General features: G+C 41.0%; 2 protein-coding genes across 2 annotated transcripts; one reads left to right on the forward strand and one right to left on the reverse strand.

Annotated features, from left to right (window-relative positions):
- Window positions 1–5,980: 5,980 nt before the first annotated feature.
- Window positions 5,981–12,858, forward strand: LOC310936047 (germ cell-specific gene 1-like protein; the record flags this gene model as incomplete). The annotated part of the gene is made up of 6 exons (XM_083900072.1): window positions 5,981–6,176; window positions 8,781–8,975; window positions 9,052–9,111; window positions 9,194–9,352; window positions 10,637–10,748; window positions 12,303–12,858. 6 exons carry the CDS (start codon window positions 5,981–5,983, stop codon window positions 12,856–12,858), a joined length of 1,278 nt encoding a protein of 425 aa, XP_083756198.1.
- Window positions 12,859–14,833: 1,975 nt separating this feature from the next.
- On the reverse strand, window positions 14,834–17,333 carry LOC310936058 (recoverin-like; the record flags this gene model as incomplete). Its single annotated transcript, XM_083900085.1, has 3 exons — window positions 16,936–17,333; window positions 16,065–16,176; window positions 14,834–14,919 (listed from the first exon to the last, which is right to left on the reverse strand). Exons 1-3 carry the CDS (start codon window positions 17,314–17,316, stop codon window positions 14,834–14,836), a joined length of 579 nt encoding a protein of 192 aa, XP_083756211.1. The 5' UTR covers window positions 17,317–17,333.
- Between the last annotated feature and the right edge of the window lie 1,427 nt (window positions 17,334–18,760).

Consider the following 18,760-nt stretch of genomic DNA (forward strand, 5'->3'; position numbering starts at 1 on the left):
AATTAGATGTTATCTATATAAAAAAACCAGACCTTAAAGTTAAGATTGAAATGATTATATTATTAAAGTAGCTTTGTTTTGTTTGTTTATATTTGTGTTTCTTGAACCTCGAACATGAGAAAATTCACAGACTGAACTGAAATCGCTTTGTTTGCTCGCGTAGAGAAAGATGAAACATGTATTATTATTATTATCATTATTATCATTTATATTATTATTATTATTGCTCAAATTTAATTTTGTACCAAATGGATTTATTTTTCCCTGTGTATTTAAATTGAAAGTTGTGTTCATGTAATGTGTGACAGTCGGTATATAAATATATTATACAGTACATTTGAGAAATAAAACCACACTTAAAAAAAAAAAGACACTTCTTTACTTTTATCGACTGATTTTTGTGCCGCTTTTTTCACTGGAAAGTTTCACTATTCATTCTACAGGTAGTTACCAACTGCAGCCACAGGAGGGAGATAAACACACTTTTATTCATCATCTACATCTAAAAAGAGGAACTTAAGGCCAAATCAGTGCCTCTACAGTTTGTTTATTGATAAAACATAAATACATCAGGACACAATCATGATTGATTCTGTTAAAATGAGGCCACAGATAAGAACAACGATTTAGAAACTTGGATTAGTTTGCTTCTTGGACGCCAAGACGAGGAAGAGGAGACGCTGATCCACGTCTGAGGAAGAGGAGACGCTGATCCAAACTCTGTGAGTTCACTTTTCCTTGAGTTCTGAGTGTAATCTGATCAATCAATTGTTTTATTTATTTATGTTTCACTGTCTCATAAGGGACATATTATACTAAATCAACTTTTTAATCATTTAAATCCTTATATTTGGGACTCTGGAGGCCCTATCGAGATACCAAAGTATCTCGGAATGACTTGAAATTTATCATCATAATAGTCGGCATCGCCCTGAACAAGAATGCATTGAAAATATTTGCAAAGCTTTTAAGGAATATTTTTAATTAATTTTTGAAAATCACGAAATGATCCATTTTCCCTGATGCACTTTGACAGTGAGCTGAGTTTCTTCTCAAAAACAAAAAGTATCTCAGAATGACTTGAAATTTACCATCAATATAGTCGGCATCACCCTGAACAAGTATCAGTTGAAAATATTTGCAAAGCTCTTAAGGAATAATTGTAATGAATTTTTGAAAATCAGGAAATGATCCATTTATGCTGATGCACTTTGACAGTGAGCTGAGTTTCTTCTCAAAAACAAAAAGTATCTCAGAATGACTTGAAATTTAACATCATAATAGTCGGCATCACCCTGAACAAGGATCTGTTGAAAATATTTGCAAAACTCTTAAGGAATAATTTTAGTGAATTTTTGAAAATCAGGAAATGATCCATTTATCCTGATTCACTTTGACAATGAGCTGAGTTTCTTCAAAAAAACAAAAAGTATCTCTGAATGACTTGAAATTTACCATCATAATAGTCGGCATCGCCCTGAACAAGGATCAGTTGAAATTATTTGCAAAGCTTTTAAGGAATAATTTTGTATGAATTTTTTAAATTAAGGAAATAATCCATTTACCCTGATGCACTTTGACAGTGAGCTGAGTTTCTTCTCAAAAACAAAAGGTATCTTGAATGACTTGAAATTTACCATCGTAATAAACGGCACCGCCCTCAACAAGGATGCGTTGAAAATATTTGCAAAGCTCTTAAGGAATAATTTTAAAGAATTTTTGAATATCAGGAAATGATGCATTTGCCCTGATGCACTTTGACAGCTGACTTTCTTCGCAAAAACAAAAAGTATCTCAGAATGACTTGAAATTTAACATCATAATAGTCGGCATCACCCTGAACAAGGATCTGTTGAAAATATTTGCAAAACTCTTAAGGAATAATTTTAGTGAATTTTTGAAAATCAGGAATTGCTCCATTTGCCCTGATGCACTTTGACAGTGAGCTGAGTTTCTTCTCAAAAAATTTTTTTATCTCGGAATGACTTGAAATTTACCATCATAATAGTCGGCAACGCCCTGAACAAGGATGTGTTGAAAATATTTGCAAAGCTTTTAAGGAATAATTTAAATGAATTTTTGAAAAGCAGGAAATGATGCATTTTCCCTGAAATGCTGAGGAGACGAGGAGTGTCCACCATTCACAAAAACAGAGAGACCGATTAGTGTCTAAAAACAGACGGAGGGAGACGGCAGATTAAGAGAGAGTGTGTGTGTGTGTGTGTGTTACATTAGGACACGATGGTCAGTTCAGTCGTCGCGATGCCTTTTTTTCCTTCTTTCTGTCACATGAGGATTTGACCCACGTGACAACAACAACCAAAAAAAGACAGAATTCTGACATCAAAGTCATTAAAGTTCTGACTTTTTTTGCTGTGAAAATGTACAAAAGACAATTAGAGACGTGTGTGAAGAGGTTTTATGGAAACAAAATATGTCTTCTGTGATTTGTTATCGCTCAGTATGTGTGTGCTAATTTAATTTTCTGTCTTTCTGTCTAACAGCTGAGGTCATTTGCATAATCCTGTGACCTCTTGACCTGTTTTTAAACCCAATTTTTCATTTGTCATTTGTATATTTCTGGATCTTTGTGTGTGCAAAAACAAAAAATTAACTAAACCAGTTTTCTTTCAAACATTTTCATACCAACTATCACCTGAGGAAATATTCATCTCTCTAGATTTTCTTTTAATCTCGTCTCAGAATAAGATGCAGCGCAAGGTGAACGTGGCGTGAAAATTTAGAGTTCAAATCTATTTGATTTTATTGAAATAATCGCACTTTTCACATTTTATTTCATAAACTCCAACCAGAATCTGCATAAATATGACAGAATATGTACATTTGAATGAGTTTAAAGTCATTTAAACATGTTTTAAAGCATTTATGTGATTGTTTACATCAGTAAACATGAGTTCAGCTTCACTCTCACTGGTTCTGATCTTTTTCTCTCTAAAGCTGCAGCTGTGAAGTTTCCACCATCATCGTCATCATCATCGTTGTCGTCCTGACACTCACACACTCATCATCTGTTCTATACCGTCCTGTCAAATTAATCAGTATAGGAGGAGCAGAGGTCACGGAGGAGATGAGGAGGAGAAAACCAGGGGAGGGAAAGTAACAGATGGGACGAGTGAGGATTAGAGGAGAAATCTGCGAGGTTTTGTCACAGACGGAAAGTCGACCACGAGGAGGAAGAGGAGACGCTCGGGACGAAGAGGAGACGCTCAGGAGGAAGAGGAGACGCTCGCTCAGGAGGAAAAGGAGCAGAGGAGACACTCATTAAGAGGAAGAGGAGCAGAGGAGACACTCAGGAGGAAGAGCAGAGGAGACGCTCATCAGGAGGAAGAGGAGCAGAGGAGACGCTCATCGGGAGGAAGAGGAGCAGAGGAGACACTCATTAGGAGGAAGAGGAGCAGAGGAGACACTCAGGAGGAAGAGCAGAGGAGACGCTCATCAGGAGGAAGAGGAGCAGAGGAGACGCTCATCAGGAGGAAGAGGAGCAGAGGAGACGCTCATCAGGAGGAAGAGGAGCAGAGGAGACGCTCATCAGGAGGAAGAGGAGCAGAGGACACGCTCATCAGGAGGAAGAGGAGCAGAGGAGACGCTCATCAGGAGGAAGAGGAGCAGAGGAGACGCTCATCAGGAGGAAGAGGAGCAGAGGAGATACTCATTAGGAGGAAGAGGAAGAGCACAGGAGTCACTCAGGAGGAGGAGCAGAGGAGACACGAGAGGAAGAGGAGGGAGAGTATAGGAGACACTTGAGAGGAGGAAGAGCAGAGGAGACACTCATCAGGAGGAAGAGGAAGTGCAGAGAGCAGAGGAGGTGCTGCTCAGGAGGAGGAAGAGGAGCAGAGGAGACGCTCGGGAGGAGGAGGAAGAGCAGAGGAGGTGCTGCTCAGGAGGAGACACCGACCCAAACTGAGTGAGTTAACTGCGTCTCTTCCTCTTTTCCTTGTGTTGAGATTATAATCTGATCAAAACTCTGATTTTTACGGTCAATCACTGTGAAGTGTTTTATTTCTTTATTTATGTCTGTTTCACTGTCTCTGTGAGGACGTTACAGACCAATAAAAGCACAACATCTGATTTTTAAAATGCAAAATCCCTCTGACTTACTCTTATTCTTATTCTTATTCTCGTTTTACTTCAGTTTATTTGTTTGAACTGATGATTAAATCTGAAAAAACAAAAGAGAAGTCGCAGAATCTGCACCAAACCAGGTTCTGAGTCCAATAACTGTCTATATTTGTCTAAATAAGTGTACGTTTAAACTCATTTGATGTTGCGATGACCTTTATTAGTTTTAAAATACAATCTCACTTTATAAAGAAAATGATTAAAAACATTCCCCGTAAAATGTTGCATATGCGATTAAAGTGTAATCTGTTATTTATGGATTTAAATCCATGTGTCATCTGTAATCTGATGATTCAGTCACAGGTGATGAATCTGCACGTCACACACACACACATACACACACACACACACACACACGCACACACACACACACTACAATAACGACTACATGGATTAAAGCTCCACATCGTGATTCCTGAATCCCTCACTGCTTCGTCATAACTTCATCTTATGTTTATTTTGTCGTTAAACTGTGTTTTTTGCTGCTTTGTAAACTCACTCACTCTCCCACACCAAAGTCCATAGAGAAAACTGCCTCCATCACTAACTTCAGATGAGTTATTTCATCTATTCGGCTTTACAAATCCTACATTTGGATTAACCTCAGTGACACAAAGTGACCACACGAGGCAGCAGTGAACCAGCAGCTCCTGTGTCCCTGTGAGCTAAAAAAAACACAGATGATTTTCTCTATGGGCTTTGATGTGGGAGAGTGAGTGGTTTAAAAAATAAAAGCCAGTTATTGAAGCTAAATGCTAACTCGAGCATGCTAACATTCAAAGTGGGAGCGTTAACCTGAGCATGTTCACTATATTAGCAGGGGCGTGTCCAGAGACTTTGGGGGGCCCCATGAGGCCCAAAGGAGTCTAACCAAACTTTCTGCCCGACTACTTTTACATTTACGACTAAAAACGATATAATTTTACATAATTTATGCGTAGATTAATGTTGCTATTGAGAATTAATGTTTTACAGACTTTAGATTCCAGTCAGTAGATTTTATTGACTGACTTTTTCGTTAAGTGGCTAAAGTCAGTTTTTCTGGATTATGTCAGTTTCAGTGTAGTTTTTTGAGATTCTATCACTTTAAGACCATACAATATAATAATAATAATAATAAACTTCTGTCTCTCTTCTCTTGTCTCCTCTGAGGTGGTCGTCGTCCGGACGAAGGCAACGCCGCAGTCACCCGACGTTAATCCCGTCCACCTAACTCTGCGGGATTAACGCGGAGATTACCAGAGAGTTAGGCCTGAGATTTGGGACTAATCTGCTCCTCGGCGAGCTCAATCCCTCCCTCGGTGAGGTGCAGGCACAGGTTTGATGCTCTCCGATTAGTCGGCAGAAATCCGCAGGAGAAGATTTAGACGTTTTTGTGGCGGCGATGGCGCCGACGGCGGCGATGGCGATGGCGCCGTGAGCGGGAATGTGTGGAGTCAAAGGTCACACGAGAGCGAAGAGAGGAAGTCCTCGTGACGACGATCTCCACATCTGTCTCTCGTCGTGATTGAATCACGTCATCTCCTCACCTCCGTGTCCTGCTTAAGCCCCGCCCCCTTCCTCTGTGCCCTTTGACCTTTATCGTCGTTCTCAAACATCCCTAATCCGCTCACTCTCGACCTCGCCGTCATCCTCCATGAATCCTCCACGGCAACCGACGACCACTCCGAACCACTTCGCTCGATCGCACGACCCGCGTCCGTCGAGTTAACGCCAAAGCTAACCCCCCCCCCTCCCGGTCAGATCGGCTCTTGCCGCCGTTTTTTTTTTTTTTTGGTGAACCGGGATCGGTGGTGGTCGCCTGAGAGAGAGAGAGAGAGAGAGAGAGAGACGGGCAGCCATGTTGGAGACGATGTCGCGGCGCAACCGCTCGCTGCTGTCGCTGTCGCTGACGTCGCTAGCGCTGACGCTGTCCGTGTCGGCGTTCTGTACGTCGTACTGGTGCGAGGGCACGCACAAGGTGGTGAAGCCGCTCTGCCTGTCGCCCGTCAAGATGAAGAACTGCGGCCAGAACAACAGCCAGCCGTACACCACAGGTGAATGACTGACGCTGCTGCAGCGCCCCCTGCTGTTCACACACACACACAGCGCACCTACTGTGCGTCCACGAGAACACAAACGCCATTAGCGTCTTTTAAAAAGTGGCTCTTCATCAATAAAGTTTGAGGAACGCTGATTTTAACTTTATTCATAAATTGTACAATTAGCATCTTATAATAATACACCACAGGTGACTGACACTGACAGCTGCAGCGCCCCCTGGTGTTCACACACACACAGTCCACCGACTGTACGCCATTAGCATCTTTTAAAAAGTGTAAATAGAAAGTTTGAAGAACACTGATTTACCTTTACCTTTATTCACATCATATATTATTTTCATTTAAATGATAAAATATTAATATTTATATACTTATTTATTGGAAATTTTGTTTAGAAAACATGCATTTAAATAAAAAACTTTTTGTCACACGATATAAAAATTATTTTAAAAAACAGACTCAGCTGGTTTGGATAAAAATATTGAAATATTTAACATTTTTAATAATTTAGCCGTTTGGACAAAATATTGTTTTTCCACAGTGAAAAATATACTTTATTTTGTTATTTTTATTTGATCGTTTTAACCAAAAACTATAAAACATGACAATTATTTAATTTTTTTTACCTGTTTTTTTATACATTTAACAAATATTGTACAAAATATTTGCATATTTACTTTTATATTTAATTTAATTATTGAAAATATTCTTATTTACATATTATTTTAAATATAAAAGATGTTTTTCGTTACAAAATGTTGCTGATTCAGACTAAATATGACCTTTATCTAGTATTTACAATCATTTTATAATTAAAAAAAGGATAATTTCTGAAAACTACTAAGATGTAATGTATAGAATTAAAACATAAGGAAAGAAAATGTATACATTTTTATGTATTTGCATCGACAAAAACAATCTTTGTTCAGGTTTGTAGAAAAGCTGCACACACACACAAGAGTAAACATCTGTTTATTTATATTTTAGTGCATGATTTTTTTTTTATATATTCCAGTATTTTCTCTGGAGTCGTCTGTCGCAGCGTCACATAATCCCAGCTTTGTTGCTAATCTGAGAAGTTTGCATCTGCAGCTGGACGTTATCTGGACTCGCTGTCGTCTTATCTCTCCGCTCTAAGCCTGTTTGTTGTTTCTATGTACGACTCCATTTCCACGACACAGAGAAACACCATCATTTACCCAGAGTGCACTGTGTTCCCAGCCCGGATTTGTGTTACACGCTGAGCGGGCGACGGGAGAATCCTCGCAGGATTTATGTCGAGGTTTTCTTGGCACATGGATGACTGAAATAATCCCACACACACACACACACACACACACAGTCAAGTCATTGGTTTTAAACTGTTAAACTGTGATCCTATGGAAGTGTGTTTCTGCTGTGTCATAGTCATGATTGTGCAATTCTACATCACATTTATGAGATACTAAGTCATACAAGACACTGTCCTACGCTATAATTAACTAAGTTATAATTATGAGATGCTGAGTCATAATGACAATGACTTAGTATCTCATAATAATGACTTAATATGTCATAATAATGACTTAATATGTCATAATAATGACTTAATATGTCATAATAATGACAGTATCTTATAATAATGACTTAATAGCTCATAATAATGACTTAGCATCTCATGTCTTAATATCTCATAATAATGACTAAGTATCATATAATAATGACTTAATAGCTCATAATAATGACTTAGCATCTCATAATGTCTTAATATCTTATAATAATGACTTAGTATCTCATAATAATGACATAGTATCTTATGATAATGACAGTGTCGCATAATAATGACTTAATAGCTTATATAATGACCTAGTTTCTATAATAATGACTTAATATCTTATATAATGACTTAATAACATAATAATGACTTAATATCTCATAATAATGACTTAGTATCTCATAATAATGACATAGTATCTTATGATAATGACATAGTATCTCATAATAATGACTTAATATCTTATATAATTACTTAGTTTCTTATAATAATTACTTAATATCTTATATAATGACTTAGTATCTCATAAAAATGACTTTGTATCTCATAATAATGACATAGTATCTTATAATAATGACTTAGTATCTCATAATAAAACATAGTATCTTATGATAATGACCTAATATCATATAATAATGACTTAGTTTCTTATGATAATGACTTAATATCTTATATAATAATGACTTAGTGTCTCATAATAAAACATAGTATCTTATAATAATTACTTTATATCTTATATAATGACTTACTATGTCATTATTATGAGATATCTCACAATAATGACTTAATTTCTCATAATAATGACTTAGTATCTTATATACATTCTTAGTTTATTATAAAAATGACTTAATATCTTATATAATGACTTCATTCCTCATAATAATGACTTAATATCATGTAATAATGACATGGTATCTTATAATAATGACTTTGTATGTCATAATAATGACTTTATATCTTATATAATGACTTAGTATCTTATATAATCACTTAAAATATCATAATAATGACTTAATATCTCATAATAATGACTTATTATTATCATTTTAAATCCGGTCTTTCAGAGGCTCCGACTCCGGACCCGAGGAACCCGGCGCCAAACGTGACGCTGACGCCGCTGCAGAAGGAAGAACTGGCGCGGCTCAAGAAGAAGCAGCTGGCCAACGCCGTGCAGTACATCTGGGAGACGGGCGAGGACAAGTACATGCTGCGCTACTTCCACACGGGCTTCTGGCTCTCCTGTGAGAAACACAACGAAGGTTGGTGGCGAAGATCAGCGAAGAAATGTGACGTCTAAAGAGACGGATTCAAAAACAGCAGCGACTTCTGTTTCAGGTCACGATCAGGAGGAAAAGTGTCGCAGCTTCATCGAGCTGACGCCGGGAGAAACTCAAGGTTGGTACCAGTTTATTTCAAAGCAGAACATATATATAAATATATATATATAAATATAAATACGTACACTTGTTGTCCGCAGGCGTCCTGTGGCTGTCCGTCATCAGTGAGTGCATGTACATCGGTCTCCTGGCCATGGGCTTCCTGCTCATGTGTGTGGAATCCATTTGCCTCTGCGCTAAGCGGGAGATGAACGCGCTGAAGATCAACGCCTTCGCCGCCATGTGCACCGTCCTCTCTGGTGAGGACACCGGGACACTTAGGCCCCGCCCCAATACCTCCCCTAACCCTACATTTTTGCCCTAACCCTACACTTTGCCCCTAACCCTACATTTTTGCGCTAACCCTACATTTTTCCCCTTACCCTACATTTTTCCCCTTACCCTACATTTTTGCCTTAACCCTACATTTTTGCCATAACCCTACATTTTTCCCCTTACCCTACATTTTTGCCTTAACCCTACATTTTTGCCCTAACCCTACATTTTTGCCCTAACCCTACACTTTGCCCCTAACCCTACATTTTTGCCCTAACCCTACATTTTTCCCCTTACCCTACATTTTTCCCCTTACCCTAAATGTTTGCCTTAACCCTACATTTTTGCCCTAACTCTACATTTTTCCCCTTACCCTACCTTTTTCCCCTAACCCCACACTTTTCCCCTAACCTTACCTTTTTGCCCTAACCCTACATTTTGCGCGTTCACGTGTCGGGTGGAGCAAACGGAAATGTGATTTTCTCCTTATAATCAACCCTCAAAATGTAGTGAGCTCTGGTGCAGGCTTAAAAAGAAGTGGAAGATGAAATTACCCATGATGCTTTGCGAATTCAGCGAGCCGGCTGATATTTTTCCAACAAAGATGGCGGCCACATCTGCCGAGGAACATTTTCGTTGTGATATATTTTCGCAAATAAGCGCGTTACGATGTCGATTTGTGTTGGAATACGTTGGTTTGATACACATCCAAAGGACCGCTGAGCTTTGGACACTAATGTCAGAAAATAAGTGACGATTTATAAAAGCAGCTAGCTAACTAGCTAGCGAGGGGCTACCCCCCGCCGAGCGCCCCGAGAGAGCACGCAAATGTTCTCGAAGCACTCGGCAAACAGCCCCTAGCTAGCTCTGCTACATCTGGGTAGTTTTGTCAGCGTTTCGGATGTGTGTAACGGCGTTCACTTGAACACGAAAAATACCATGGACTAGCGAGGATGGAGAAAAACTAGCGTTGACGTAGAAAAACAAACAGCTGATCCGCTGGCATTTTTCCTGAATGAAAATAGTAGCACGCTCCACCGGTAGAATTGTCAACATGTGACGTAGGTTAGCACGTTCGTTACGTTCACTACGCTAATTTGCATGCAGTGATGTCTCAATAGCACTTCCCTCAACGAGGGGAATTTAAGGTTGAGGGCGCTCAAAACCAAAGGGAAATATTAAGGGGGAGGTATCGGGACGGAGCCCAAATTCTCCAGTTTCCTCTCCAGTGTTTTAATCTCTGTGCTGGTGTCTTCCTGCTCGCTCAGGGATGATGGGGATGGTGGCTCACATGATGTACACCACAGTGTTTCAGATGACCGTCAGCATCGGACCCAAAGACTGGAGGCCGCAGACCTGGGACTATGGATGGTCCTTCGCGTAAGTGACAGTCTTTTACGGTTGTAAACGTTTGGACAGTCAAAGAGTTCATGATAAAATGATGGGACGCAATTCTCAACGTTACTGACCACCGTTTGATGACACAGCAGAAATGGTGGGGCCAATTTATCAATTTATTTATAAGCTGCAAGCTACCGCTGCCCTGCCAGCAGGTGGCGCTATGCCCTTGACATGTGCTAATGTTTTCTGGCCATGTCTCTCGTCTCGCATATTAAGTTCCGAGCAGATCGGTCAATGTACGGCAAAGTTACAGGACACTTCCTGTTTCGTGGGAAATGGTCGAAATTCGCCATTGGTTGCCATAGCCACGCCCCTTTTGTATCTGCAAAACCTTTTCATAAATTTTCATCTTTGATGTGTTTAGTACAAATTGACATGCTTTTTTATGTAGGTACAATTATCGTGCTCATTCTATTACGAAATGCCAAGATGGACTCAAAATTCAAAATGGCCGACTTACTGTTCAGTTGAGACCATGGTGCCAATAGACTTTTTTGGTCATCTTGGGCTGTGACATGTTTCCACCAAGTTTTGTGAAATTTGGTGCAACTTAGTTTCAGGTTCGTCCTACCAGGTTTCACGTTTGGGGGCGCCACTTAGCTATTTTGCACCACTTTTACGTATAACCTTTATTTTGTCAAAATTCCATCAGTTCTGATTTCCGTGCCAATTTTCGTCCATTTTCACTAACGTTTAGTGCCTGAAAAATGCAATTTAGTCAAACTGGAGGCCGTAGACCTGGGATTATGGATGGTCTTTTACCTACGTTTGTTTCAATAAAAAAATAATAATTTATAGAAGATTGGATGGTCATACTCATGCTAAAATCTCTACGTCAACGGCCGCCATCTTGGAGACGCAGTAAAGTTGGTGGGTTAAAATGGAGGCCGTAGACCTGGGATTATAGATGGTCCTTCATCTTAGTTTGTTTCGGTTAAATAAAAGTAATAAACAGTAGAAGTTTGGATGGTCAAACTTCATTAGAGTAGAAAATTCTCAAATCTCTATGTCAGTGGTCGCCATCTTGGTGACACAGTGAACTTGGTGGGACTAATTTACCCAAGAAAAATGGTAAAAACGTACCCTTATGCCCAAAGTAGTTAAAATGGAGGCCGTAGATCTGGGATTATAGATGGCCTTTTACCTACGTTTGTTTCAGTTAAAAAAAATAGTTTGTAGTAGATTAGATGGTCAAAAATTTACGTATGAAATGCTGAAATCTCTACGTCAACGGCCGCCATCTTGGTGACGCAGCGAATTGGTGGGTTAAAATGGAGGCCGTAGACCTGGGATTATGGATAATCCTCCACCTTTGTTTTCGGTTAAAAAAAAGTAATAAATAGTAGAATTTTGGATGGTCAAACTTCATTAGAGTAGAAAATGCTCAAATCTCTACGTCAGCGGTCGCCATCTTGGTGTCACCAACTTACCCGAGATGTTGTTGATGTTGTTTTCAATTCCTGATCTGTCAAAGTTTGGCTGGTTTCTGTGTCGTTAAAAGACGTAAACAATGACGATATATGGTCCCCGCAGCATGGCGTGGCTGTCGTTCAGCTGCTGCATGGCCGCCGCCGTGGCCACGCTCAACTCCTACACCAAGACCATCATCGAGATGAAGCACCGGGCTCGGGTCAGGCTGGAGGACGCCCGCGCCGCCGTCCACGCCCCTTCCTACGAGGAGGTGGTCCGATCCGGCGGCGCCGGCGTTTACTCCGTCAGCCAGCTGATTCAGCTCGGCCAGCAGGGGGCGCTCATGGACCCGCTGTGGCCCAGAGGAGTGGGGCCGGCTGTGGGGCCGCTGGCGTGCGGCGCCGGCGGCGCGCTGCTGGTCGGCGGGGGGGGAGTCGGAGTCGGGGGATTGGGGATGGGGATGGGAGGAGTGGGCGGAGTCGGCGGGAACGGCGTCGGGATGGCGCTGGGGGCGGCGGGCGGAGTCGGGGGCGTGGCGGCGCTGGTGGACCCTCACGGCGTGGTGGTGGTGGAGGGGTGTGGCCTCGAGGGCTGCGAAGACTGCGAGCGGGAAATGGACGAGATGGACTACGAACTGCGCGAAGACGGGGGACGCGAGAGAGAGGACTCACTCTGCTGAGGTTTCAGAAAACTCTGGACGAGACGAGACGAAGACGAGACGAGGACACGTGAAGCCGTCTTTGTTTGTGTACGTAGAGGATTGTGAAAAAGAGCGTAATCCAGACTCTGGACTCAGACAACGTCAACATCCATCCGTCAAATCTGGACTACATCTACGATCACACGGGGGGAGTTTATTTGAGATTATTTGATTCAATCACATATTTAATCATTTAAAGGGACACAATGTAGGATTTAAACCTTCAGATTAAGATTATTTTGATGATACGTCAACTGTCAATCTGTCGATTCTGTGCTAATTAAAGAAAATGTCATCATAACTGTCATCATAACCCCCTGCAGGGGGAGCCAGAGAGTAAATCCCACACAGGGTTGCCAGATTACGGGATTATTTTTTTTTGGGAAACGTCCCACGTGAATTCACAGGAACAGCCGTAAAGCTGTAATCCCATTTTTTTTTTTTTTTTAACTTTATTTATATTTGTTGTTTTAACCACCTAAGTACAAGGAAGAATCTGAGATTACAGCGACGGGGAGATTTGGACAGATGCTTTCAAATGCTGGACAGGGGATTATGTCGATAATCTGCCCAGTCAGAGAGAGAGAGACAGAGAGAGAGACAGAGAGAGAGAGAACGAGGAGATTAATTAAAAAACGTAAATTACGAGGCTGAATTATACAACACTTGATGTGAGACGATTCTCTGACACTAACATGTAACTGAGATGATTTACGTGCCTTAATCTGTTTCCCCGAGAAAAACAAGAGTGTTTTTATCAACTGTTTCCACCTGTGTAATCTGACATTTATTCATATACATATACAGTATATATATATATATGTGTATATGTATGTGTATATCTATATACACATACATATACAGTATATATATATATATATATATATATATGTGTATATCTATATACACATACATATACAGTATCTCATTCAAGTGACAATAAACTGTAAATACACTGTAAAATAAAACATAATCTACTGTTTATAACCTGGATTACATGATTACAGAGACATTTAGACAGTGAGACATTAAGACAGTGAGACAGACAGTGAGACAGACAGTGATACATTAAGACAGTGAGACAGACAGTGAGACAGACAGACAGACAGACAGACAGTGAGACATTAAGACAGACAGACAGACAGTGGGACAGACAGACAGTGAGACATTAAGACAGACAGACAGCAGACAGACAGTAAGACATTAAGACAGACAGACAGCAGACAGACAGACAGACAGTCAGACAGACAGACAGACAGACAGACAGTGAGACAGTCAGACAGACAGTGTCCTGGTTACTCAGATTAATCCTCAGACTTCATTGTGAATATGTTTCTAAAACAGTTTCTAATCCAAACGATTCACAGAAGAGTTTGTAGATTATTGTGAATCAGACAGAGATTGAAGTTTAGTTTTATTATTATTTCTCTGAACCTGAGATGAACCTCATCGTTTGTCTCAGTCCTTTCAAGATGGCGCTAGAGAGACAGTGAGGACGAGGACGCTGAGACAGGAATCTTGTTATAAGGAAACTTTCTTTTGTTCATTGATCAGTTGTTTGCGTCAGAAAATGTTGAGAAACGTCGTGAAGAACAGGAAGAGTTCAGGAGACGACATCCCGTCATTTCAAAATAAAAGTTTTTATTACACTCCTACTCCTGTTTTATTGTGAAGGACAGTTCAGTTTCACGCGTCGTACATTTAGAGCGTCAACAATCATCAACGTTATTGTCGTTGCAGTAAAATATGTGTTTGTGAAACTAAAACACAATTCACTTTTAATCAGAATTAAACTAAATAAACACACTTTAGTGTTTCTACTGCGAGTGAAGTGAAGAAGTTCTGTCTCTGTGAAGGTGAACGGAGAAAGACGATGATGATTTCGGTTGCTATGGAAATGTTATAAAAACCCTCTCCTGAGCGAAGACGTCGGTGGTCGTTGAACGTGAAAGCGTTATTTCGACGGCTCGTACTGAATCAAACGCAGAGCGCCTTCGTTCTCCAGAACTCCCTTCACAAACTCTCCTTCTGCCACTCGGTCTGTGGAGAATCGTGGAGAAAAGAAAACGAATCGTTAACCACGTGATAATTCAGTGTTTATATTCAGTTCACTTGAGGGGAAAAAAACGAGTTAAAGTGATAGTTCGGGAATTTTGAACATAAGACCTGTTTTCCAACTCAGCCGGTGTGATGGAGACGTCTGGAGACGTTTTTTCCAAGAAATTTCATTCAGTTCTTCTAGTTGCCGAGTTCGCCGATGCTATGGCTAGCGCAAGTCAATGATACAAGTTAGCATGGCATTAAAAACACTCATACCGACTCCACAGTGCACCAGAGGCAAATCAATTGTATCGACGTACATATCTGTGTTGATAGAATGTTTGAAATAAAAACAAACTTGCAATTTGAAGGATTTATGTCTCAGCAGCAGCAGTGCGTCATACTTCCCGCAGCGGCGGACTGATTCTGCTGCCGGAAGTATAGTGCTGAGAAAGTAGTCCCTCAAAAATTCATGCGATGCGACGTTAGTTTTGTTTCAAATATCATTCTATCAACACAGATATGTACATCGATAGTCTGCCGTTACAATCGATTTGCCTCGGGTGCACTGTGGAGTCGCTATGAGTGTTTCTTATGCCATGCTAACTTGTATCATTGAAATTGCGCTAGCCATAGCATCAGCGAACTCGGCAACTAGAAGAACTGAATGAAATTTCTCGAAAACGTCTCCATCACACCGTCTGAGTTGGAAAATAGGTCTTATGTCCAAAATTCCGAACTATCCCTTAAACGTCCACAAACAGAAGTCGTTATCGCGTTTACGACGGAGCGAGTCCGCGGTAAACGACGCAACACCGTTTTACGTTTGTTTCCCGACGTCTTCTTCCGATGCCGTGTTCAAAACCAACGCGACGGAAATGTTTCGACTTTTGCGGAAAAATCGCGGCGATGCGATCGGACGAACTGCGTTGCGGCGTCGCTTTTTTGTCGCAATGTGCAGCGCAAGTTCGGAAATGTCCGATCAAAAATCACTTTTATATACGTTTTAATCAAACGCGTCACAAACAGAACTCCCCGAAAAGGAAGTTCTTCAAATCTTTTTTAGATACTGTGACGCTAACCCCGCCCACAAAAAAACGACACGTCTGCGCGAATCTGTCACTCGTGATCGTCGTTCAACTCACCGTCGTCGTCCTTCTCGAAGTACTTCCAGAGTTTGTCGGCCCTCTTCTCAGCTGTGTTTTCATCTTGAGGCAGTTTGGCCACTTCCTCTTTGGAAATTAGCTTAAAAATCGCCTGTTAGCAAAAAAACAAACAAACAAACGGGACGTTTTTACATGATTAATTAGCTACGATCAGAGGTGGAAAGTAACAAAATACATTTACTCTACTAGGTTACTGTATTGAATACTTTATTTGTGTATTTTGTATTTTTTAAGTACAATTTAAAATCGGGATTTTGTATTTTACTTGAGTACGTATTGACTCCAGTATTGTACTTAGTTACTTTATAAATCCTCTCCGTTACTGAGTAAAAACAAAAATTCAGCACAATGAAGACGTACAGGGGGAAATCCAGACGAATTATGATGTGATTAGCATTAGCACCATTAGCACTGGCGCGTAAACATAGAGGCGTGGCCTCAAGTGACGTCATATCCTGTGTCCAAAATAGTTTTGGATTTCTGACCCTTTGTCGTATTTCTACTACCCTCACACCCCACGCTAAAGTAACAAAGTAACTTTGACTTAAACTACATTTCAAATGAACTACTTTTTACTTCTACTTGAGTAATATTTCATCAAAGTATTGGTACTTTTACTTGAGTAAAATGTGAAAATTTTAGTACTTTTTCCACCTCTGGCTACGATAAACACCGCGTACATGCGCTTGTTATTGTCTCTCGATGCAGATGACGTAAAGGCATTTATCGCAACTGTAAATTCTACTTTCTTTAAGGGAAAATAATCCAGAAGTTTACAATAAAGTCGTCCCGTACGCCGACGACGCTGTGTTGTTTGTGCTTGAAATCGTCGGCGTGTTCCCGAACTCACCGTGCAGATCTCCTTGACCTCCGTCTTGGTGATGTATCCGTTCTTGTCCACGTCGAACAGCGAGAAGGCCCACTCCAGCTTGCTGGTGGTCTTGCCCGTGGACGTCATGTGCAGCGCGACGATGTACTCGGTGAAGTCCAGCGTGCCGTCGGCGTTGGCGTCGAAGGAGCGGAAGACGTGCTGGGCGTAGGTGTCGGCGTCGCTCTCCGGGAAGAACTTGCTGTAGATGTTCTGGAACTCCTCCCGGGAGATGCGCCCCGTCGGACACTGCCTCTTGAAGTTGTCGTACCACTGGACGATCTCCGTCTCCGAGAACTTGGTCTTGAGCTTCAGGTCCTCCAGGATCTCCTTGGACACGGCTCCGCTCTTGGTGTTACCCATCGTCGGCGGCGTCGGCGGCGTCGGCGGCGGCTGCTTAAAGTTTCTCGAGCTGAGACGGCGACAAACGTGGATTTGCCTCCTCTTGTTTTGTCAAAGCAGCAGAGAGAGGAGATTATTCCCGGCCGTAATATCGCAGCATTATCCTCGTCCTAATCTTGAGCCTGGTCCCCGGCCGCTGATCCGCCGTCACAGAAGAAGGTCCTGTGACATGAGTGAGCTTGGTGAGCTCATTAAGACAATCGTGAGCCCTGAGGGCGTCACGGACCAGACACGAGACGGTCTTTCAGTGTTTATTTGACAGTTCTGCTGTGATTTGTCGAACTTTTTTGGCAAATTCAGAATCATTGGGTGAATTCCAATTCCTTGCTTAACCCTCAATCTCCTAGTCCTCTCTAGTCCAAGTTCTGTCCCGATTCTCAGAATAATTAAGTTGAGTTCAAGTTTAAGGGCTGTATCGCCCTCAATATTGAGATTTTCCGAGACCACCCTTGGGAGCAAGGGCTACCCAGAATGCATTGCGTGTTTTGCCATAACAAAGATGGCGTCGAAAGCAGCGAAACGAGTGCGATACAAATGAAGTATTTTCTTTGTTAATAGAGATATAAAAATGATCTTAGTTTAGGCCCAGATTATGGATTACTGACGTCATTGTTGCGTAACATTTATTTTTATTTTACCATCTTTACTTTTCAATAAGTCGTGGTGTGTGGTAACTGTCAGCTGAATATTTGTACGAGTATCATCTTATAACTAACTGACAACCTAATAACTTGACTGACAAACGGATCAGAATAAATAATCCTGACGTAAATGTGTTCTTGTTCTTCTTCTTCTTTTTTGGAGTTGACAGACTGGACGCAGCTATTCGGCGTTATTCTGCCCCCTACAGTCTGAAGACGTATCTGCATCTAAGGGGTGTCCCATTTCTAAGTGACAAAATAACACCTCAACACTTGGTTTTGAGGCCAGTTAAGATTAAGGGTTGAGCTCGAGGGTTAAGATAGGAATTGGAAAAACATCTTACTCGGGGTTTTCTGCCCATTGAATCTTAAATTCTACTAGTTCTGCCTCCGTAAACACAAATCGCCAAATCCACAACGTCACCACCGTGGTTATCCCACTAGGTGTCACTGTTCACGGAATGGTTCAAATTTAGCCTCCAGCTCAGTTGAAAACTGCAATAGTTTTGTCTCAGGGCAAAACAATACAAAGCAGCTGAAGTTGAATCAGGAAAAAATTGTTTAATTCAGTTTATTTTGTCCTCAGTGATCAACAGTGACTTCACTCCAATTACTACAGACTTCAAATTGTTTAGTTTATACATATAAACGTAATTATAAAACTTATTGAATGCATTCATTTATTTTCATGCTTTTTTTTGTAGTTTTTATTCAAAATTAGACATTTTTAAACGTTGACACTGTGAGATTTGCAGACCTGTTAA

The sequence above is a fragment of the Microchirus variegatus genome, assembly GCF_963457635.1.
Source record: "Microchirus variegatus genome assembly, chromosome: 13".
Taxonomy (NCBI): Eukaryota; Metazoa; Chordata; class Actinopteri; order Pleuronectiformes; family Soleidae; genus Microchirus; species Microchirus variegatus.